Source organism: Calidris pugnax, unplaced genomic scaffold (assembly GCF_001431845.1).
Source record: "Calidris pugnax isolate Ruff unplaced genomic scaffold, ASM143184v1 scaffold144, whole genome shotgun sequence".
Lineage (NCBI taxonomy): Eukaryota > Metazoa > Chordata > Aves > Charadriiformes > Scolopacidae > Calidris > Calidris pugnax.
Genome location: NW_015090911.1, coordinates 5391714 through 5414921, shown reverse-complemented (window position 1 = coordinate 5414921; position 23208 = coordinate 5391714). Strand labels below are relative to the sequence as shown.

Genomic DNA, 23208 nt, shown 5'->3' with positions numbered 1-23208 from the left:
GACCTCCTGGGATGCAATCCTGTTGAAATTGCTCTGAAATCGTAGTTTTGTTCTAACTCATCCTTTGATTTGGGTGATAAAGATGTTTCAAAGGCTGTGAAGTGAAGGACTATTTCAGATGTGACCTCAGGACTTCAGCTAGGCTTGGAACAGATGTAACATTTCATATGTATGGTATATACCCTCTAGCATGTATGATAATCTGTTCTGTATATATTCAAGTGATTTCATATGTATGGTATATACCCTCTAGCATGTATGATAATCTGTTCTGTATATATTCAAGTGATTTATTTTTTTTCTAATGCTCTGAAAAAGGTCCTCTAAAGCCTTTACTGTGTTCCTCATGCAAGAGATATCTCATGGGTTAGAACTTCCAGATTATCTGCTGTTCAGGACTTGCAAATCTGATACCACCTTCTCTCTCTCTGTCTCCCCTGTTCCCCGTGCAAGGTTTCGGGTGGTCGCCCGCAGTTTGTCTGCCTTCCTCCTGGTGCAGATTCCCACTGAGAGCCAAGTCCGCCTGAAAGCGGGGTCTGAGCCAAAGCTGTCACAGAAGGCCCAGCAGGTAGTGTGTGCCAGTTGGTGGCTTCTCCATGTGCCCTCTTTGTGTGCTCGTGCAGCTTGTCAAGCTTTGTAAGATCCTGCTCTCAACCTGATGATTGTGTTTGGTGCCGAGTGCCCTCAATCTTTTTTTTTTTTTGCTGCTGCTTTACATCAGGCTCTTAACTTCTCAATTTCACAAATAGCTTGTTGCTCTCGTTTGTCTTCTCAGGGAAGGGAGTGTATCACAACTTCTGTACTATCTTGCATCAAAAAAAACATCTGGGAATTTGCCAGAGACAAGGCCGAGTGCAGCTCGAGTGGGCCAGGTGCTGGTGTGAGTTTGCTCAGCTCTGGTGGCAGAACTGTGTGTCTGAGCCCTAAGCTAAAGCCATCCTAGATAACACTGTGTTTGTACAGCACTCTGTATTAATAAAGAGGCATCAGTTTCCAATATTACACACTGGAAAGATGCAGATGAGCTTAGGTCTGTAAACCCCAAGTTCAGAAACTCCAAGCAGGTAGAAGGAATTTAAAGCAAACAGGAAAAAAACAATGCTGCTGTGATTTCGCTGTTTTTCAGTGATAAAGCAGGGCTGCGTTCACACTAGGGTTTGTTTGTGTGAGATCAGGGCTTAAAAGCCCTGTGACAAATAAACATTCCTCCTTTAGCATTTGCACCCACTGTTATTATTGTTCCAGTAAGTGCATGAGAAGAGGAAAGAGGAGTTGATTAGAAACCAGAGCAAAGTAACTTACGTGGTACAACTTGTTTCTCTTCTGGGCCCCCCAGTTCAAGAGGGACAGGGAGCTACTGGAGAGAGTCCAGTGTAGGGCAACAAAGATGATTAAGGGATTGGAGAACCTTCCTCACAAAGTAAGGCTCGAGGAGCTGCAACTCTTTAGCCTGGACAAGCGAAGACTGAGGGGAGACCTTATTTATGTTTATAAGTATCTGAAGGGTGGGTTGAGGGATGTTGGAGCCGGACTCTTTTCAGTGGTTTCCAGCGATAGGACAAGGGGCAACGGGCTCAAGCTGGAACATAGAAAGTTCCATTCAAATATAAGAAAAAACTTCTTTACAGTGAGGGTGGCAGAGCACTGGAACAGGCTGCCCAGGGAGGTCGTGGAGTCCCCTTCTCTGGAGATCTTCAAGACCTGCCTGGATGCAGTCCTGAGTGTTGTGCTTTGGGCAACCCTGCTTCAGCAGGGGAGTTGGACCAGGTGATCTCTAGAGGTCCCTTCCAGCTCTGACAATTCTGTGATTCCGTGATTCTCTAAGAAGTGAATGAAACTTGTTCGGACATAATTCCAGCATTTGCCCTGGCTGGTTCTATAAAAAAGAGCATAGGCTCTTTTACATATAATTTCTAACTTGACATTGTCTCTGTAATGTTGCTTATGGGAGCAAAATAATACTTTTAGGAAAGTCAAGGTGTTCATAAGATCAACCTGAAAGGAATAGTTAAGCGTACTGCAGTTTGTTACTCAGTGCAACTTCCTTGAAACCACGTCTCCTGAGTTCATGAAGTAAATATTTGACAGTATTTGGGTTACAGAATCCTAGCAGGCCTTGATAGAGCAGTTGCTGTGTTGATCTAGGGGAGAGAACAGCTTGAAAAATGTGTTGACTTGAAACACTGTTATGTGATTGTGTTTGACAAATGCTTTGTTCCGAACGCTCCGTGTTCTCCGGTAGATCAGGATCTTCTAGCAGAACTGTGCATGTGGTGTCTCGTGACCTGGTTTGTTGTGGGCAGAACTCCACACGGCTCACGGAGTTTCCCCCTTGTGTCTGCAGGCACTGAATGCTCTTGAATCTATGGCATCAAACAAACAATACATGGATTACCAAGAGCAGCTCTCCCAGGCTTCCCAGTTCATCAGGCACCCAGAACACTGTCTTCGAGACGGCAATAATCTCCTGGCTCTCCTAATTAACACTCTGTACCCAGAAGTGCATTATTTGGACAGCATCCGATAGCAGCTCTGAGCGCGCAGCGTCACGCAACGTTGGTTACTCTGGTTTACATTTAATGTTGTTATTGCACAAGTAATTTTTACCTTTCAGACTTCCACTTTAAGTCACAAATGTAAATGGGGATTGCACATCGGCAAATTCTTCTCCTCTTTGAGGTTTTCTTTCTTTTCTTTTGATTCGTAGGCCTCTAGAATTGCTTAGATTTTTTTTGTTATTGTTGTTGACTGAAAGCACTTGAATATATTCCTGTGTATGGTGCACATCAGAGAGGAGGGTACCTGAGAACAGATGTACAAATCATGAGATAGCAAAACTCATCCTGTAGCATCTTCAGTTTTTTGCTTTGTGCCTTTTTTATTTTCCAACATGTCATTGCTCAGGCCAGTTCAGAGTGTGTAGGGGATCGTGTATAAAAGATGTTTTGATTTTCTTAACCAGGATATCTCTGAATCTTATGTGAGTGTGTGTCTGGAGACTTGTGAAATCCTTGTACCTGGAAAGATGTTATTTTATATTTTGACTTTTTTTTTTTTTTTCCTATCCCACAAAACTCTCATGTTGAAAGGCATGTCTACAATCTTCTCCCACTTCTGTAAATATGAACTAAAATTTAAACTAAAGAACTTTGATTTTTTTTTCCTGTTTTCTAAATACTAATATTTAGAGTATGCATCCATATTGCTTGATTAAATGCAAGTAATTTCTAGCCAAGTTCTTTTTAGGTCAGGTGATTTAAATCCAGAGTGGGAATTTCTAGATGCCCAGTGCCTGGGAGGGGAGCAGTCAGTTACGTTCGTGTTAGATAAGATTCCTTAATTCTGCAAGTTTGGTGGTTTAGGAAACACTGACTTAAGTGGTGGGTGTCCATTTGTTAAGTTTATTCTTTTCTGCCTAGCGGGGCATGAAATTTACTTTAGATGACACTGTGAAAAAGGTATTTTTCTTGTATTAAATTTGGTGATCGCTTGTTAAAATTCTGTTGCCAAAGCATGAACCATGAGCCTGTAAATGTGTTGTTTCTGCTGAACGATCACTGCTTTTGTTGCCTTGTCTGATCATAAGATGCACTTTTGTTCAGGGAAAGCAGAAGGTGAGGGTTTGTTTTTTTTTTTGCCCGGTTGCTTGTCTGACGTCCCTTTTATCACTGATCTATCTGAGATGGCCCAAGGTCCTGCAGTCCCAATCCCTGCACTTCCATGAAGGAACAATAATTGCTTTTTCTCTTCCTGCATTAATTGTGCCTTCATGTTTAGAACGTGGTTACACGGTAAAACATTGGTTCTGGTCACTAGGGGAAGGAAACGTGCTACCTACTGTCTGGTCAATAACGCTTTGAAAGTGTTGCTCTTGACTGTGGTCCAGGTGCTGGAGAAAAAAATCACCTTTTCTCTTCTCAACAGATTCTGCTAATTAAGCCAGCTGGGTCGTTAGATCACCTTCATCTTAATCTGTGATCTTAGCGTTCTTTGCTCTCTCTTTGAGCCTATGAATGTATATACATATACATATATACACACATATACGTACATCCCTCTGTATATTAGCCAGATATCGATGCAGCATGTTTTTTAGCAGACTCTTTTGGAAAATTCACGCCTGGAAGAATACATTCTGCTGGCTTCCTCCTCCCCCTTCCCTCCCCTCAAAGACTTAAAAGCACTGGGTTTATTAGATTCGATGTTGTCGATCAGTTGCATAAAAATGTGAAGCCAGAAATACGTGTGTTTGACATGCACTTTTAAAATGAGATATTGTTACAGCTGTTGAGTTTTTACAATTGTTGTATTTATAACATGCTATGTCTGCAAAGACCATGCGAAATAAAAATGAAAAAATCAAGTAATTTGTGACAGACGTCATGGTTATTTTCCGCTTGCTGGAGCGATCCACATCAGGTAATACATAATTGTTCTTGGAGATGAAAGTACGGTGGGGGAATGCCATGCAACTGCTCAGCTGATGGTGGCCTGGAGACTCTTCTCTTTGACATCCTGGGTTTAACATGTATGTGATACAACAGCCTGGGGTTTTTTTGTGCCCAGAGACCAGGAGAAATCTCATCTATATATAATGTCAGAAATAATGCTTCTCTGTCCTGGAAAAATCCCCGGAGCACCTGTGGCTGTGTGACCATAGGGTGGTGCACTGGTTCTGTTCTTGCAGCTCTCAGAGCTCACCCAGGCTGTGGAATTCCATATTTATCCCAAATGAGGGGACAGCTGGTGGCGTGGAGGGAAATAGGGGAAAATTGTGCCTCTGGTGCTGGTGGTGCAACATTCTTGCTGAGGGCTTTGCTGGTGGGCAGGGCTGGACCAGGCTGGGGTCACTGCTGTCAGCAAGCACCATGGACACCCATCATCACATCCATTTGTCTTGACCATTGAAACAGCTTCTTTAATAACTTACTGCTTAAGATCTCATAGAAATTGTGCTGTTGACTGCATTTTTTTTTACCCCCATTTCTCAATTTAATAATTGTGATGAAAATGATTTGTTTTATCGTGGTTAAAGTACTCTCTGAACTTCGTAGGTCCTACGAAGTGAGGAAGATTGACCATGAGCTACAGCTCTTGCTGTACGTGTCACCAACAAACCAATCTCCTGACTTCTTGGAGAGCTCAGTGCTGGTAGAATTCTGGACTTGTCCTTTCCTCAAACGCCTGGATTATGAACCAAGAGATCCACTGGCAGTTCTCTGTCACAAATGTGAACTCCAGAATTTGGGGTCTCACTCTGAATGCTGCCCAACAGATGGATTTTTTGTTTCTTCTGGTTTTTCTCCTGCCCTGATCTGCAGTGTCCTTGGTCACATTGTAAATGTAACCAGGTAATCTCGGAAGGAAAACTGAGATTTGTGTTGTAGATTTCAGTGTTAATAACAATTTGGTTGGAGATGTTTTTTTCTTTCTTTTTTTTTTAATCTTTGTTATTCAGACCATGTCATTTAAAGTTGCACTTTCACTTTCCCAGCACAGATGTTACAAAGAAGTGGACTTCAAAGCAGTAATTCCCAGGCTGGGGACGAGGTTTGCAAGCAGGATCACAAGCTTGATGGTAGCTCAGAAGCAGCTCGGGCTCCTGGCCAGTGGTGGTTGCCAGCAGAAGCAGGATCATTAGGAGAAGAGTTTTTGGGGCTCCTGCACTGGAGTGATTGCACAGAGCATCGAATCCAGTGGTACAAGCCTGAAAGTAGGTTCGTGTCACTCCTCCTTTTTTCATTCCTCTTCCTCCTCCTCCTCTGTGCCAACCCGCCGCTCTTCACAGCCCTGTCCTGGGCCTTTGCCTGACCAAGACTCCAGGTTGACTTGCATCATCCTGTACCATCAGCTGGGTCTGTTCCCCTGGCGTTGGACCATGTTCACAGTTGGGTTAGGGACTTGTCTGTGGATGGTCGGTGACTTTGTGGCACTGACCTCACCTCAGACAAACTGTTTCATGTAACACAGAGATTGGAAAGTGTTTAGAAATAATTTTCTTTTTCTTTTTTTTAAGAAAAAAAGCCAATTTAGTTTATTGAAACGTTTTCACAGCATATTTATCACGAAGTTCTGAGATTCTGCTTGTCTGTGCACGTAAGCAGGAGGACCTGCAGTGGAGTTACAGTATGGACTGCTCTTCCTGTGTCTTGCTTCCAGCTCTACCAGCCTTCAGAAAACCTCTTCTCCTTTTTGCTTAGACTCCTCTTGAAAGTTAGGATTTTTTTTTTTAAAACTTCTAAATAAACTCTTCTGGAAGTTAAGGAATAATAATAACAATAATAATAATAATAATAATAATAATAACAAATCCCCCTGCAGAAATTCCAGTAGCAATTGTTTTACAGCTGGTATTTGAAACATGAAGGTGCTTCACCTGCTGGCTGTGGGAAGCTGCGTGTGGTTTCACAAGCGGAGCAGTGGAAACTGCTTTTTTGAAGTAATATTTGAAAAATGCCGAAGCGAGGTGATGTGAGGAAATGGTAGTGTGTTACCTGCTTGCTAAGCGCTGTCTGATACATAGGCTAAAAGCACACAGGTTGGTGAGAATTGATGTCTTCTGTAGATCCTCTTCTGCTCTTCGAGATCCATCCCTCCCTGTTTTCTTTTTTTCTTTCTTCAGTCTTCCCTTTTAAAGGCTTGTCTTGCTTCTAAGTGGCATCAGAGGTGGAAAACATGGACCTGCAAGGCCTGTTTGACCTTCTGCACATCGCTGGGCGGCAGTCTCATGTTCACCAGGGGAGGCAGGTGTGTTTGGAGCAGGTGGGAGCGGGTGGGGAGGAGGTCGCCCAGGTCCTTAGCTGCGTCTTGATGCTCTTCTTTCTGTGGGCAGAGTCTGGCTGCCGCCGAGTCTGCGGTCAAAGTTCTCGTAGGTGGAGTCTTGCAGCTGTGGCCTGGCAGGGGAAGGAGGGAATGAGGTGAAGAGACATTTCTGGCGGCTCTGGACTTCCTAAGTGGCTTCAGCTAAGAGCTGAGGAGTGTGGGTGGCTGCTGGCTGATACGGAGCCACCCCTCTGCAGCAGGTAGAAGCAACTCGGGCACTTAAATACTAATGTTTTACATCTTAAAGCATCTAGAATGATTTCTTACACCATTAGCATTAACTCCTGCGACTGTCCCACTGCTCGAAGCCTCAGGAGATTGGGCAAACCTCTCCTGAGAAGGATCTTCTCATTTCACAGGCTGAGAGAGTTGGGGGGGTTCAGCCTGAAGAAGAGAAGGCTCCAGGGAGACCTTAGAGCCCCTTCCAGTCCCTTAAGGGGCTCCAGGAAAGCTGGGAAGGGACTCTTGACCAGGGAGGGGAGCCATAGGACGAGGGGGAAGGGTTTTAACCTGAAAGAGGGGAGACTGAGATGAGATCGGGGGAAGAACTTTGCTGTGAGGGTGGTGAGAGTCTGGCCCAGGTTGCCCAGAGAAGCTGTGGCTGCCCCATCCCTGGAGGGGTTCAAGGCCAGGTTGGAGGGGGCTTGGAGCAACGTGGTCTGGTGGGAGGTGTCCCTGCCCAGGGCAGGGGGTTGGAACTAGGTGATGTCTAAGGTCCCTTCCAACCCAAGGCACTCTATGATTCTGTGTAGAGCATGGAGGATCTTGGATTTTAAGCTTCATCAAGATAAGTATGTATCTATGCAAATACAGTCAAGGGTGCTGTGTGGTTTGGACACTGTTGAATCAGCAAAACCGTTCCTTTCCGAATAATTATTACAAGTGTACCTGCAGGATTAAATTCCCCATTGCCTCTTCGTGTCTTAATGGTGTACACCTGACAGTCCTGCTGAAATGGCCATCTTTCTTGGGTTAAGGTAGGGGAAGGAGACATCCCATGGGGATAACTCGGGCTGGAAGGCAGTATTCCCAGGCAGATGTAATAATACTGACCTCAGGTGCACCTTCTGCAGGCCTAGCCTAAGGGTTGCTTTTGGTTTTTAGTTTGTGTACTGTGGGAGTGTGGTATGGATGCCAGCCAAAGAACTGGGCCCTGGCTCTGAGGTGGCCTGTTTGGCATCTCCATACGCTTCTGCAAAGCTCATCAGCATTGACATGGGCCCTTTTTGTGCCCTATTAGAGACTGGGGTGCAGAGGGGGTGAAAGTTTCTGCTGCACAAAGTTTCCCTCTCTTATTCATCATTCATCACCCTGCTGCAAGTGCCATCCCCGTCTGCTCCCCTCACCAGTCCCTTGGATAGATGGTTCTTTTGCTAGCTTAATGTGGCTTTCTACCATGGTCTGGGCCTATGGCCCACCTAAACTTCTGCTAGGCCCTTGCCCCATGCCATGGTCTCTCCAACCTGCTTCCCCAGACCTGTGTCCTCACACCAGTGGGGTCTCTTCCTAGCTCTACCCAAGCCAGAGCCTCCTCCCAGCAGTGACCAAGCCTTGGTCCTTCACACCAGCTTGCCTGTCCATCAGCCCAACCCTGTCCTTGCCCCAGGAGCCTGTTTTCAGGCACAAAGGTTATTGCCAAGACCAAGAACATGTTACATTTCTCTCCTTAGACATCTCCACCCTCCTGCTGGATAAGGAGTAGAAGGCAGGACGTCCTTACCGGGCCAGGCTGGAAGGGGCAGAGGAGGGACCTGTGAAGTGGGAAGGAAGATGTGGGTTAGCAATGTGGCTGGAATGAGCTGCAGAGCCAGGACTGACACAGAGCTTTCAGGGAGCTGCACTGGAGGGTGGTGGTGACGTGCCAGTGAATGAGGAGGAGACTTTTTGTCAGGAGTGTGATCCCCTTCATGAGGGTGGGAATTTCACATTGGATTATAAGGAGCAAATAGTTTCTGATCTTACTTCTGGTCTTACTGCTTCTGCAGTTTGAGGCAAGTGGTGCCTTTCGCAAGATGAGATGTTGACATCAGACTGTGTCTACAGATGAGTCATGGTGATGTGACATCTCATCCAGCCTGAAAGACAGGATGAGAGCCTGGAGGCCCTCCTGGTCCCCTCCTCCCTGTGCCACCATGCGGTGGGCTCGGGGCCAGTGGCCTCTGGGCTTCTTGGGGAAGTCTCATCCCTCAGTCCATGAGCCAGTTCTCATCTCCTACAAGCTGGTGTTTCCCTGCTCTTGTGGCCTTGGCGTACTGTGCCCAGTTCTGGGCTCCCCAGTTCAAGAAGGACATGGAGCTGCTGGAGAGGGTATAGCAGAGGGCTACAAAGATGATGAGGGGCCTGGAGCATCTCTCTGATGAGGAAAGGCTGAGGGACTTGAGTCTTTTGGGTCTGGAGAAGAGAAGGCTGAGGGGGGATCTGATCAAGGCCTATAAATACTTGAAGGGTGGGTGTCAGGAGGATGAGGCCAGTCCTTTTTCAGTGGTGCCCAGGGACAGGGCAAGAGGTAATGGAATCACGGAATCATGGAATTGTCAGAGTTGGAAGGGACCTCTAGAGATCATCTAGTCCAACTCCCCTGCTAAAGCAGGATTTCCTAGAGCACATCACTCAGGACTGCATCCAGGCGGGTCTTGAAGATCTCCAGAGAAGGGGACTCCATGACCTCCCTGGGCAGCCTGTTCCAGGGCTCTGCCACCCTCACCATAAGGAAGTTTTTCCTCAGGAAAAACACAAACTTGAACGTAGGAAGTTCCATCTAAACGTGAGGAGGAACTTCTTTCCTTTGAGGGTGGCAGAGCCCTGGAAGAGGCTGCCCAGAGAGGTGGTGGAGTCTCCTGCTCTGGAGACAATCAAACCCTGCCTGGACACGTTCCTGTGCAACCTGCTCTAGGAGGACTGGCTTTGGCAGGGGCTGGACTAGATGATCTCCGGAGGTCTTTTCCAACCCCATATCATTCTGTGATTCTGTGGTGTGTCTGGGAGGTGGGATTTCACTGATGATGGGGAAGAACCTGGGTATCATGCCCAGGGGACCAAGAGGGATGGTCTGTAACCTCAGGAGATTAAACTGTTGCATGGGATGCAGGTAAATCGTCCCCATGGGCTACAGGGGAAGAGGTAGTAATTAGACTGCCTCAAGAAAAAAAAATAATTAAAAACCTAGTTGTGCAGGCAGCAGGTTCTCTGCTAGGTGCCCATCTGTTAGTTTATCGGCCTTTTTTCTTGGGCACAGGGAAACTCCTCCCTCTGTCTTTTCAAAGATCCTTTCCCAAAGGAGACCTCGTCTGCAGGCTGTGACCAGCCAACCAAGAGGTCTCTCTTACTACCCGTTAGATTTTTCCCATTAGAAGTGTCCTCCTAAGGTGGAAAATCATATAATAATTAAAAAAAAAAAATCCAAACCACAACTACCCCCTCCTGGCTGACTTTATCTGCCGCTTCCCATCGCTGGTTACCAGTCTGATGGAGGAAGATGGCTGAGGGAAACAGCGATACCTACCTCCCTTCGAGAAGAAGGTGAAGCCCACCATCACCAGCAAAATGAGCACTTTAATTCCCAGCGGCACCAAGATCAGGACGAGGAAGAAGGAGCTGTTGGATGCTTTGAATTTATAGAAGTAGACAGCCCCCTCCGCTCTCCCGTGGCTGTTGACGGCGGTACAGGTGTATTTTCCATCCTGGGTCAGGTACCGGAGCTCCTTGGTGACGCGGTGGTTCATGCTGGTGGTGGAGGTGAGGTTGGTGGAGGGAGGTCCTGTCCAGGTCAGAGCAGGGACTGGCTCCCCCTCGGCAGTGCATCGTGCCTGGAAGGTGCGATCCCCGTTGGAGCTGACGGTGATGTTGATGATCCTGGGAGCAGCTGTGGAAACCACAACAAGGGAGGGGGAAGCGCGTCAGTTGTCAAAGGCAGGTTTAACCCAAAACACTTGGAATGAGCTCTTGGTCTCGGTGGACCCTTGGTGTGTTATATCACATTGGGATCAAACCCCCCTCATTTATCTCAGTGTTTTCATTTCCTAGATTTCTCCACACTGCATGATCGAGGAGCAAAGGTGTTTGCCCAGCAAAGCCCTGAACGCAAGGATGTGTACTCTGTGTTTTATCCCTCTAATGCCTTTACACAGTTTTCTGAGTTTCAGTCAACTTCAGCTGCTGTGACCTTCTGAGATGGCAGAAGGTAGAGGAACTGTGCTGTAGGAGGGCAATCATCTGTGAGGGTCATAGAATCATAGAATTGTTTGGGTTGGAAGTGACATTAAAGATCATTGAGTTCCAACCCCCTGCCCTGGGCAGGGACACCTCCCACCAGACCAGGTTGCTCCAAGCCCCCTCCAGCCTGGCCTTGAACCCCTCCAGGGATGGGGCAGCCACAGCTTCTCTGGGCAACCTGGGTCAGGCTCTCACCACCCTCACAGGAAAAAATGTTTTCCTGAGATCTCATCTCAATCTCCCCTCTCAGTTTAAAAGTGTTCCTCCTCATCCTGTGGCTCCCTTCCCTGATCCAGAGTCCCTCCCCAGCTTTGCTGGAGCCCCCTGAGGGACTGGAAGGGGCTCTAAGATTTCCCCAGAGTCTTCTCTTCCCCAGGCTGAACCCCCCCAACTCTCTCAGCCTGTCCTCACAGCAGAGGTGCTCCAGATGGGTTGCTTTCTGCAGTTGCACCATGAGTCATGGCCCAGTTCTATCTGTGGCACAAGTGCATTTGGTGACCTTTTTGGACTGGCTGCATCTGCACAGGACAAGGCAACCGTGGTGCTCTCCAGGCATCTTGTGGAAACTCCCTTGGTCTCTGACCTCTAGAGCACAAATGGAGGAATCTGTGCAAGCCCTGGGTTTGGTGCCAGAAACTTGCCAGATTTGGCAGATTATTGACAGGGAATGTTTCCACTCATTGCTTCAACCAATTTTTGATGTTTTCCTCCAACCCTGTAATGACCATCCAACAGCTGGGGTAGGTTCCCAGTTGCTTTAGGGTAGCACGCCAATACCAAGATAAGGCCACTAATTGTATCTTGTGTTTGTAGCACATGGATCGTGCTTTACCATGAACAGTGGTAAAGATCGTTTGAGGGCTCCAAAATGTTGAGAGGTGCTGTTAAACATGTCATCTGTGGTCTAATCTAAGGAAGTGTAGCTGCTATGACCAAGCTATGACCAAGCCATTGGTCCTCTTCTCTTTGACCCGTTGGCCCCATTGCATTTGGTTCCTAAAGGCATTGTCAAAACTTGAAGGAACTACGTGAGTGTCCTCATTTAGTAACCCAAATGGTTTGGAAGAGACATTAAAGATCACTCAATTCCAACCTCCTGTCCTGGGTAGGAAAACCTCCCACCAGACCAGGTTGCTCAAAGCCCCCCCCTCCAGCCTGGCCTCCAGGGCCTCCAGCTCCCCCTCCAGGGATGGAGCATCCACCCTGGGCATGGAGGGCCACAGCCAGGGCAGTGTGGTCTGTGCTGGAGATTCACCTCTGATTGCTCTGCCGTCTCTCTGCTGTGCTGAGAAGCTCTAGAAGTTTTTTCACCCATCTAATTCACCTGACAGAGCAAGTGAGTCCCACTGCTGTGGTGGGCTCTTGCCTGGAGTCTCTGTACTATGAGCAGCGGGTGGGCTTCAGTGGGAGCTGAACCCCACTCAGATTTAGCTGCAGTGTGGGTCACCTCTCTGCGTTTCTCTCTGTCCCTGTGTCTGTTTAGTCTATGGGCTCCACAGGAAGGAGCAATGCCATGAGTACATCCATCCAACTTCCATCACAATGTGTCCCAAGCTCGTTTGGGGATCCAAATGTCACTTCCACGCAATGTCCACCCTCTGGATGGACTTCTCCTCTTGTGCAACTGTTGTCTAGTGTTGCCTCAAAGATGCTTTTCTTTGTGCTTGTTGCCCCCATGGTTTCTAAGTGATCCCTTGGCCAAGAGTGGTGGAGCCTGGGGCTGTGTGCTCTCCCCAGGGACAACATCGAGTATGCTTAGCTAAGTGTGACCATGGCAGCTGGAGATGCTGCTTTCAGCCAGATATGGGTAAGAGCTCTGGGTTTTTTTACTCTGGATTCAAAATGGTGTTTCAGCCCAAGCTGGAGACAGTAACAACCTTCAAGAGGATGTGAAGCTTCTCCTTGTATCCTCTAATGGACATAAGTGTACCTCAATGGTGAGGTGAGCCCAAGGAGTTTTAGATGTTGACAGACTGCCAGCCACACAAGTTGGACATTTGTTGATCAGAGCTGTGTTTCAGTCTGTTTGTACTAAACTTTTCCGTCTCCAGAGGAGCTTGGACCTATGGCATATGAATGCTGGGTGGTATCTTGTCTTCCCAAGACCCTGTGGCCATCCAGACCTGCTTGTGCTTACATTTGCTAACACATACTTTGGATTGGAAGGGCCCTTTAGAGGTCATCTAGTCTAACCCTCTTGTCATGAGTATTGATGCCCAGGACTTGGCTGGCTCTTACCCCACTAGCCAGAGCCTGGCTTTTTCCTTACCAGTTTTGTTTCTATTCTCCTCACTGCATTGTGGATGTCACCTCATGCTGGAAGACTCCAGAAGGGAATGAGTATTCCCTGCCCAAATGTTATAAATTATCCACAGAAATGGAAAAGCCAACCCTTGGGAAGACATCTCAGGTCAACTTCTGTTACCACCTTGTGGCTTTCGCTTCCCTTCGGGATGGCTCTGCCCCCTTTGGCTCTCATGCCCTCTTACCAATCAGATGCAGCTTTATCCCATTCCTGCTTTCGTACTTGTCATGGATGTCTCCAGACAACTCCACCCGGCAGAAGTATCTCTCGCTGTCGCTCCAGGTCAGGTTGTCAATCCTGATGGAAAGGTCCTTGTGCCGGGGGTTGCCCAGCAGCTTGTATTTGTTTTTGTAGCTGACAGCAGTCTTACAGAGCTCGCTGGAGCTCTGGCTGACACACTTGAAGACCACCGTGCCGTTGTAAGGTTCCTTGATCCTCCAAATGGCAGTGAGGGTCCGGTCAAACGTTTTGTAGGGGTGTGTGAAAGTGCAGGGCAGGATCACCATCTTCCCAACTTCACCGGTGACATCAGATGGGACATGAACAGACCAGCTGTTGGACTGCACGCCTAGAAGCAGAAAAGAGATGATGGAGACGGATTTATCTGGAGTGTTTAAGAGGGGAAATTGGGCATCCTTCCTCCATCTGCTCTCTTGTTGCTCAGAAAATGGATGCTCTGTTCCTGTGGTGGGCCCTGTGCTGCTGGGGACTCTTGCTGAGGACTTGGGGATGGTTCTGCAGCCCAGTTTCAGTGACTGGATTAGGTACCATTCTGCAGCAGAGCCAAGGGGACTGACCAGCTTGTGTTGCAAGTGATTTAACTCTTAAGCAGGCCTCCCCTTTGTCAAGTGAAGTACAGCATCTTAAGTTGTGTAGCAGAGTATTTTGCAGTTAACAGATACAGAATCACAGAGTCATAGAGCAGTTAGAGTTGGAAGGAATCTTAAAGATCATCAAGTTCCAGCTCCCCTGCCATGGGCAGGGGCATTTCCACTAGAGCAGGTTGCTCAAAGCCCCATCCAGCCTGGCCTTGAACCCCTCCAGGGATGGGGCAGCCACAGCTTCTCTGGGCAACCTGGGCCAAGCCCTCACCACCCTCACAGCAAAGAATTTCTTGCTAATATCTAATCTAAATCTCCCCTCTACCAATTTAAAACCATTACCCCTTGTCCTGTCACTGCACTTCCTGACAGAGTCCCTATCTATGTGTTTGGAGGATCAGACCTTTGGGTTGTGGTTTTTTGGTTTGTTTTTTTTTTTATTTTTTTTTTTCCAAAATATCTAAAATTAAAATTTTTGCATGTGTTCATAGATGTGGTGGCTTTAGGCACTGAAGTGCAGTTGGTGCAGCAGCCCTGCCTCAGGAAACATGCACAGACACACTCTTGTATTACAGTAGTTGTTCAGTTGGTGGTGGCATTACCCCTGGGGAAGGCAGCCACAGCTGATGTCTCCAGTGCTCAGTGCTTCCACCATCACAAAAGGAAACTAGTGCAATCTTGGTGGGGGGATGAACCTTGTTGCCACCATCGTTTCTGGCTGATGATGAAAACAGCCTTCACCTAACTGGGCGCTCCCCACCTGTGAAGTATAGGGGGAAAACTCCATGTCTCATCCATTTCTCTTCCCCAGGAACCAAGGGGATCAACAAACAGCACCTGTAGGCAGTGCTTTCCGTACAGATATGTGTACCTACCCACTGTCTTGCTAATTGCAACAGCTGTAGCAGCAGATTGTGGCTTCAGGAGCGTCTGTGGCTAGGTTCCTGTCTTATAAAACTCGACTGATGGCTTCATTAAATCAGGAGCTTTCCCCCCAATAGCCAAGAATAACTGCAAAAAATGTAAAGGTGTCCTGTAATTGCCACCCGTCCCTGGTCTCTCTGGCTTCACTGATGTCTCTGGGTATTCATTCAGCTGTCAGGTTAATCAAGTAAACTCTAAGATAAGACTTTTTTTTTTTTTTTTGGCTTGTTCCCATATCTGTTCTCCATAGTATTTGGCAAGTGTCACAGTGGCAGGGCAGCTTGTGTGCATCTATTGTGCACTGCACAATGGACAAAGGCCAGTGTGGGACCGGTTCTCCGCCGTCAACTTATTTAGGTGGAATCAGGGCCAAGCCAGTATTTTGGTTACTGGGGTCTGGAGTCGGGCTGCCGTGTCATTATGACAACTGTACGAGTACCTTTTCCAGGCTGAGTAAATCTCAAATGCCAGGTGACACAGCCACAGGAGCTCCAGGAAGCTTTGAGCACAAAGACCTGGCAGTGAAAACAGAAAATGTTCTTGCTTTCTATTCTCTTTCACGTTATGTTTGGTTATTTTGCAGCGTGTCACTGTGACCCTTACATTTGGAGAACTGCAGATCATGTGCTTCTGAGTACATGATTTGCTTTTCTCTGCCACCCTTTTTGGCTTGCTTTTTTTTTTTTTTTTAATCTTAAGCAAAGAACATTATTTTTAGCACGTAAATATCCCCATTGCTTTCCACATGCGAAATAGTGTTAAAAATAAGTGTTTCTCATTCCATCAGCTCCACCCATTTCTATGGGAATGCTGTTTGCCTCGGTTATGAGTGGAGGGAGTTTTCAGCATCTTGTGTATAATTTAACTTTAACCTTATAGGTTTTCGAGGGCTTCCTCTTGCTGATATCCAACCTCCATTCGTTCCTGGGATTGAAGGTCACAGGCAAATATCCTGCACACCTTACACCAGGTGTGGAAGGAGCTTTCAGGTGAGTGGTTCTGCTGGTTGACAGGGAAATTGTTTGAGGTTGTGAACACAGTAACAAGACCAAGAGCTGGAGACCACCCCAGACACCAACCTTGCTCTAGCAAACACTATTTGACAGTATATCTAAGCAAATGCATTGGGTTTAGTGGAACTTAAGTGCATACTGGAAGTCAAACATGAGCTAAATTGTGTAGTGGAATGGGAGTAAATTGCGTCCATTGCACAATAACTCCTAGGAACATGGAACATGCTACTCACAATGCAGGGGAAAAGTTAGATGAAGAACTCCCTGTACAAATTAAAAAAGCAAAAAATGCAAAAAGACATCAAACCAAAGGTTTCTGATGATTGCAGAGTTAAGCCTTTGAGTTTTTTTTTCCCAATATTCCCACATGCACCTGGAATTTCGTGATTCTTTTAAGCAATGCAATGGATGGTGCAGTTCTTGGAGAGTTCATCATACCAGGCACTTCCCTGGTGATTAGAGTGAGAAGAAAAGCCCTGATTGGACCAGGATTTGTAGCAAGCTCAGAACTCACCCTTCCTGGAGATGCGGAGGAGGCACAGAAGAAAGAAGCCAAACTCTCTCATGCTGGTTGTTGTTCTCCAGTGAGGTGTATCAGCAAACCAGAACTGTCCTTACTACCTCTGAGCTGCTGGACGCGCAGGCACAGAAGGTTTTTCCAGGGATGGAAGAAGTTGTGGTTTTCCTCTCCTTGGAGGGAATGAGTCGTTTGGCTGAACCATCTCTGGAGTCAGATATTAGTTTTGTGGTCAGTCATGTGAAAAATGCAACAGAGGGAATCAGGCATTACCCTTTTTCCTCTGAAGGCAGGGGACTGGGGCTGCAAACACCTACTCCATCTCTGCAATGGGGCAAAAGGGACTGGTTTTCAAGTGTTCTGGAGGAAGTTCTTGCAATCTGCCAAAGGAGGTGGGTTGAGGCAGTTCCTCCTCCTGGACCTGGAGACTGCAAACCACCTGTGCTTTATCCCTTCTTGTCATCCCTAGGTGTAAAAGAAAATCCACAACACCAAACCCACAAACTTTGATTTTTTTTTCTTCTTTTGAAATAATCTGAGCACTTGTGCCAAGGTTCAGTGGTGGAAGAGTGCTCTGGTGTCCCCTGGCTCTCCCTGGTCTCCATGTCCCTGACAAGTTATGAGCTGTTCTCCTCCTTGTTGTCAGCTGAGCTCCAGGTTTTGCCCAGAATCCCTGCTTAAATGCTCGCTCTTTCCACCTGGGTTTAGCTTTAGCAACCTTGCCCTGCAGTCTGCTAATCTGTGGAGCTCAGGGCTTGTGGAGAGGTGACCATGCTCCTCTCCAAGCCATCTCCTATACAGCACCCCTGTGATGTTAAGTTTAACCTCGGGGTGTCCATTCCCTGTCGAGGCTCAGCCTGAGGTTTGCTGCTTTTGCTTCAGCTGGAGGAAGGGCTGATGATGTCCATCCAGATCTCTCTTCTCATCTTGGCAGCTCCTCTTCTGTAGGGTCCTGCTGCCTGTTGTACTGTTTGGGGAGGGGGACAGCAGCCCCCACAGGGTTCTTCTGGCCGGCAGCGAGGGGTGTGCAGCCAATGGAGGGCTCCCAGAGCCAGGATAAGATGCTGCTGTTGAGCAGCTACTGCCAGTTTCGTTGTGCCAGGAGACAGCACCTTCCCCCAGCAGCCATGCCAGGGCTCCCCATTGCTCCTCACCTCTTCTCCTGAAACTCCCCAGGTGTGTGCCCTTCATAATTTGCTGTAAAATACCTCCCAGAGGAGGGACTTGGAGATTCAGTAGCTTTAAGCCTGTTCATTGCTCTCTGAAGCCTTTCTTTGTTCCAGCCAAAGTTAGGGAGGGAGGGAGTTCTGTTATCCCAGACTTTTTGGAGGAAGCTCTAAGAGAACCTAGTGACTGAGCAACCTGGTCTACTGGGAGGTGTCCCTGCCCATGGCAGGGGGATTAGATCTCAATGATCTTTAAGGTTCCTACCAACCCAAACCATTTTATGATTATTTACAGTGTCTCAGACCTGTTGCTAATCAGCAGAGGGTGGTGTTATTTCAACTAATGACTTGGACCCCTACTCAGTCCCTATGCACAGAGCAGGAAAACCAGGGCCCAGTTCTCTCACTACTTTGCAGACTGTCCTTGACAGCTGTTAAAAGTAACACGTGCCATTGTCAGGAGAGAAACCGGAGGGTATGAGGGGTGGGAAACAGTGAATAAGAGACCTCCATCCTTATCCCATCCCTTTTCTTCTTGTACCTTCCTCATTTTCCTCCATATACTGATGTTATGTCTTTGTGATGTAAACATTTTGGTGTTGTGACTGTCTTTAAGCATTTCACCACTCGTGGCACAGTGGGACCGAGTGGATCGAAGTAAAAGATTGAAGTGAAATCCATGCTAAAAACATGTGTTACAGTGAAGCATAAGTGATTAATGTAAAGAACAGCAGCTGTGCTTAACGCTTGGTATCAACCTCTCCCTCTCTGATGTTTTGCCCCAGCATCTTCTAGACAAATATGTGGCAAATCAATACAGAAGTGTGAATCCTTCAGATTTTATCTCTAAACTGATCTTATTTTTAGACCATGAGATAGCTACTTGCAAAGAAGCGTTTTAGTGTTTGTAAATGCAGATTTGAAAAAGTATAGCTGAAAATGTTTGCAAATTACTTGAAACAGCCAGAAAATATTGTAAAAAAACCCCCATCCTTGGGGTATGTGACCCACAGACCTTGTTATCTGTGACCTTTTTTCCCCAGTTCTGTGTTTACATAGTGTCTAAGATCTCTGTAAGGATATATGCTTCTGGTCCAACACCAAAACCAGGATGCCTTCCACATTCATCAAATTCTGGTTTTCTTCTTGGTAAATCTTTTTTAAGGGCAAAATGACAGTGAGGATAATGACAGGATTTTTAGGCTACTTTACTAGTATCTTCCCTCAGTTCTTGTACAGAAGAAACAATCACAGATCTGGTCCCAGAGACTCTCTGGTCTCTGGTGCTTTCTTGTGCTATGAAAATGCATGGAACCTGGAGAAAGAGAAGAGAATAGGAATTTGTGGGTTTTCCCATTCAGAAAATGGATGAACCCATTTAAATAAAAAGAATCTGTAAATAAAAACTGGAGGAACCTGTGAATACAAGTAAGTAGCAACTGACTATAGGCCAGTGACATTTTTTCAGCCAAGGACAGGGAGACATCTGCCCACCCTGCCAATGTTCATGGCGTGCTCTTTGGCAGCTGAAGGGGAGCATCTCATGTCTCCGTCACCTTCATGGCTGTTCTTGTCCATCATTAGCAGCCCTGGGGGTTTGAAGGCCAACAGCAGCCTTTGCTCCCTGGACTTTGCCTCCTCTGTCTGCCCTGAATCCGGGTGGTGGCCTCATGAGTCACTAAGAAAGATGAGGACTATGGTGTCTGGGTGTTGCTTGGACCACAGTAACTGTGTGTTAGTGACACTGTAAGGGCTTATGTACCATACCATACCATATAGATTGCAATTTAAAGGCATGGTCTGGTGGAGAAAGCACAGAAGAAGGGGAGAATGATGCTGAAATAGATTGATTGAGATGGTCACTGACTGTACCTTGTTAATGTGAATATTTTTCAGGGCCAGCAGAATTTCCCAGCTGCTTTTAACCTTTCCTATTTGGCTGACTCCTTGTCGAGATTAACCCCTTGTAGAGTGGTCACCTCCCCTAACCCCCACAGCATTTTGTGATGGATGGTTGATGAAATTTGCAGGGCGACCCAGAAGCATGCCAGGATAATTTCTGAGCAGATGTGCTCTCTGTTCAGCGATCACCCTTGCACCACATGCATTGGCAGACAGCAACTTGTTATCCCAGCCCTTTGGACTTGTCAGGAGCTGCTCCAATGCCACCTTCATGCTTCTCCACTGAATGCCATGTTAAACTGCTGTGATCTGAGCATCCTTCTGGTCCTGGGGTGGTGGTGGTGATGTGCACCCATCTGGAGATGGGCACAGCAGAGACCGTGCCTTCTGGTCCCACGTTTGTCACTGAGGACCTCCCCAAGGAGCTTTTCTGTGCTGGTCATGCACCCAACTTACTCAAGGACCAGAGAGGAGCTGGTTGTTCCCCCTCCTTTCCTTTGGGTCTTAATTCCAGCTCCAAGTTTTTCTACCTAACTGCTTCAGCGGCGTGTCTAAGTCCTGCCCCGAGTCCTTTGAGTGTGCCAATCTGCACATGTTCAGCACAAAAGCCATGTGTTTTGTTGAATCTGGCACTCTTCCTTGAAGGGATTTGGTCTGGGAAGTAGCTGGGAGGTGAAGCTGGGAGGCCAGAGGAATTTTCCCTTTCCCTGGTCTCTGCCAGCTGAGTGGGGCTGAGCTTCTTGAGCAGCTGCTGTGAGCTTCCAACCTCCCTTGTGTGTCCCTTGCATCCTCACCCAGCTGGAGGAGAAAAAACATTAACAACAGCACAAGGAAAGTGAAGGGGTGGGAGGGATGGAGGGTGTCTAAACGAGACACCATTCCCATAGGTGACACTGATCCAGCTTCCTGGCATTGAGCGCTGCTGCAGAACGTGGTCACTGCTGTGTCAAGCTCCTGCTGATCCAGTTTGAAATCTACAGGTTCTGTCCCTACCCTGGAGTGTTTGCTTAGCCCTTTACAAATGCTTCTGACCTGGGAAACTCTCCTGCCTGCTGTACTGTCGCTGTGAGGTCTTGGGCTGCTCCATCACCAGAGCTGCAGCAGCAAATTGATGGAGCAGAGACAGGGTGCTGGTGAGTCCTTGTTGCCTCTGGTGAACATCAGCTGAAGAAAATAAATGCATTTTTTTTTTTAGGCAATTAAAGGCAATTTTCTCCTACTGGGCAATTATGGTGTGAAAAACATAACTTGCATTTGATTATGGGCAGAGCATCACGGATGGAAGAAGACAAAGGAAGTGTCTCTAGTAACGTTGTCTATTGACTTCTGCAGTCACACCCAGGTATTGAGATGAAGAACAAGTCTGACCTCCCAGACTTGTGTGTTTTTGTCCCTGCTGCTGCCTGTACAAAGCCTCTGCTGTGACCAGGAAGACACCCGTGGACAGGCAGAGACGTGGTGTGCTCAACTTTGCCCGTACCAAGGTAGGTCAAAGCCATGGAGAGAATGAGCCTGGGGCCACGACGGTGGTAGTGCATGAGGATGCTCAGGATAGGGCCAGTGTTTATTACCTGCTTTACAGTGGGGTTATCTCCCTCAGCACTGGGCTTGGCTCCAAGCTTGATCAACAGTGTAGATAGACTTGATTTCATCACGACTTTGCCCTGAAACACCTGATGTGGACATGCAGAATGGCAGCCCAAAGAGACCTTTGACTTGCAAGGAATATATATGGACTTTTTTAATGTAATGACAAGTTTTAGCTCCTCAGGCCCAAGTGAGCTTACCAGCCACTGACTGTCCTCCCGTACCCTGCCCGTCCTGTCATCCCAATAAGCTCTGGAGGTCTGGTCTCTCTGTGACACTGGGATTAGCCTGAGCAAGGGGGTGAGCCAGTTGGCAAAACACCAACTTTAACCAAAACCCTTCCTTTAGCCTAATCCGAATGACGTGTCTGATTACAGGTACTTGAAATACCACCAGAAAGGAAGTCCATGCCCTCTCTTCCTACTGAAAGTGAGCCTGTGGAGGTTTAAGTGCTCTGCCTTCCCCTGCAGTGGGTGAGTGAAGAGATTTACGCTCCTTTAGCTGTAGGTTTCACAGCCCTGCTCTGGCATGAGAGATGGTCTCCCTTACGCTGCAGCTTGGGAAGCCGTGTAGGCTGGTTATATCCACTAGTCCACATGATACCTGAAACAGGTCCTGAAATTTCCTTTAACACAAGACTCTTGGCCAGTGAAGTAATGGGGCTGATGAATGCTTGTCAGTATCTAAAGGGTGGTTTGAAGGAGGATGGAACCAGATCAGTGGTTCCCAGTGACAGGACAAGGGGCAACGGGCACAAGCTGGAACATAGGATATTCCACTCCAATATGAGGAAGAACATCTTTATGGTGAGGGTGACAGAGCCCTGGAACAGGCTGCCCAGGGAGGTTGTTCTTTGGAGATCTTCAAGACCCGCCAGATACAGTCCTGAGTGATGTGCTCTGGGCAACCCTGCTTTGGCAGGGGAGTTGGACCAGATGATCTCTAGAAGGTCCTTTCCAACTCCAACAATTCCGTGGTTGTCATTCTGTGAATGCTCTGACCTCTGGCCACCACCACCTCTGTGCTGTCTCACACAGCAGACTCAAAGCAGATCCAAAAGCACTTGGACTTAGATCTGCAGCAGTGAAAAGAAAGACACCTCTCCAGGATGTGTCTCTGGGTAATACCTCTGTACCTCTTGTTTTTACTCACACTCGGCACTCAGCCTCTCTAGACTGAATTTTAGTGTGGCATCTTCTCTGAGAAGCATACCATTCTGTTGTCCTATGTCCTTCCTGATGTCTGGTACTCTGTTGTGTTTCCTTGATCCAAGTGCAAAAAGTAACAGGGATGTTGTTGATTTGGATTTGGCTTTTGTTTTGTTTTATTTTTTAACATTGGTGCCCCAAGCTGTCATGCGTCTGTAATGTGATTGAGGCCGGGACTGTTCAGCCATTTCCACTTGCTCCCTGGCAAATTTGAGATTAATTTCTCCCCTTGGCATTATCTGCTGCTATAGAGCTCCAGAAGCGCTTTGACAGCTCCTCAGCTCACCCATCTGTAAGCATCAACCACAGGTTTTTGATCCTGCATGCATATCTTGCCATTATGCTTGCTCTTAAATAAAGCCCAACATATTTGGAAGTGATGGCTTTCAAAGGAGGGTGGAATGGCCAGAGGAGACCACTTCACTATCTGATCCAACCTGGTATGTAACTTCTAGTAGAACAGGTTGTTTTCATCTGCTTGCTTCTCAACTGAATTCCAAAATTTGGATTTGACCTAGGCATTTGAGGCAAGTGTGTTTTAAGGGCATTAGAGACATTTTTGCCTTTAAGGGGATTGCTGCAAATTTTAGTAGGTAGGTCATGACCTATATGGCCTGGCTGAGGAAACTGGGGTTGTTCAGCCTAGAGAAAAGGAGACTGAGGAGAGACCTTCTTGTTCTCTACAACTCCCTGAAAGGAGGGTGTAGCCGGGGGGGGTTGGTCTCTTCTCC

General features: G+C 47.2%; 2 protein-coding genes across 2 annotated transcripts in view; one reads left to right on the top strand and one right to left on the bottom strand.

The window, feature by feature from the left end:
• EPG5 (ectopic P-granules autophagy protein 5 homolog (C. elegans)) overlaps nt 1-4363 on the top strand; it is a 62986-nt gene extending 58623 nt beyond the window's left edge. The window contains exons 43-44 of the mRNA XM_014949371.1: nt 454-568; nt 2345-4363. Of these exons, the coding sequence (XP_014804857.1) occupies nt 454-568; nt 2345-2527 (298 nt within the window). The 3' untranslated portion in view covers nt 2528-4363. The remainder of the gene's footprint in view (nt 1-453; nt 569-2344) is intronic.
• A 2297-nt stretch (nt 4364-6660) lies between these two features.
• On the bottom strand, nt 6661-16663 carry SIGLEC15 (sialic acid binding Ig-like lectin 15). The gene is made up of 4 exons (XM_014949370.1): nt 16612-16663; nt 13524-13907; nt 10325-10684; nt 6661-6893 (listed from the first exon to the last, which is right to left on the bottom strand). Exons 1-4 carry the CDS (start codon nt 16661-16663, stop codon nt 6661-6663), a joined length of 1029 nt encoding a protein of 342 aa, XP_014804856.1.
• Nucleotides 16664-23208: the final 6545 nt, after the last annotated feature.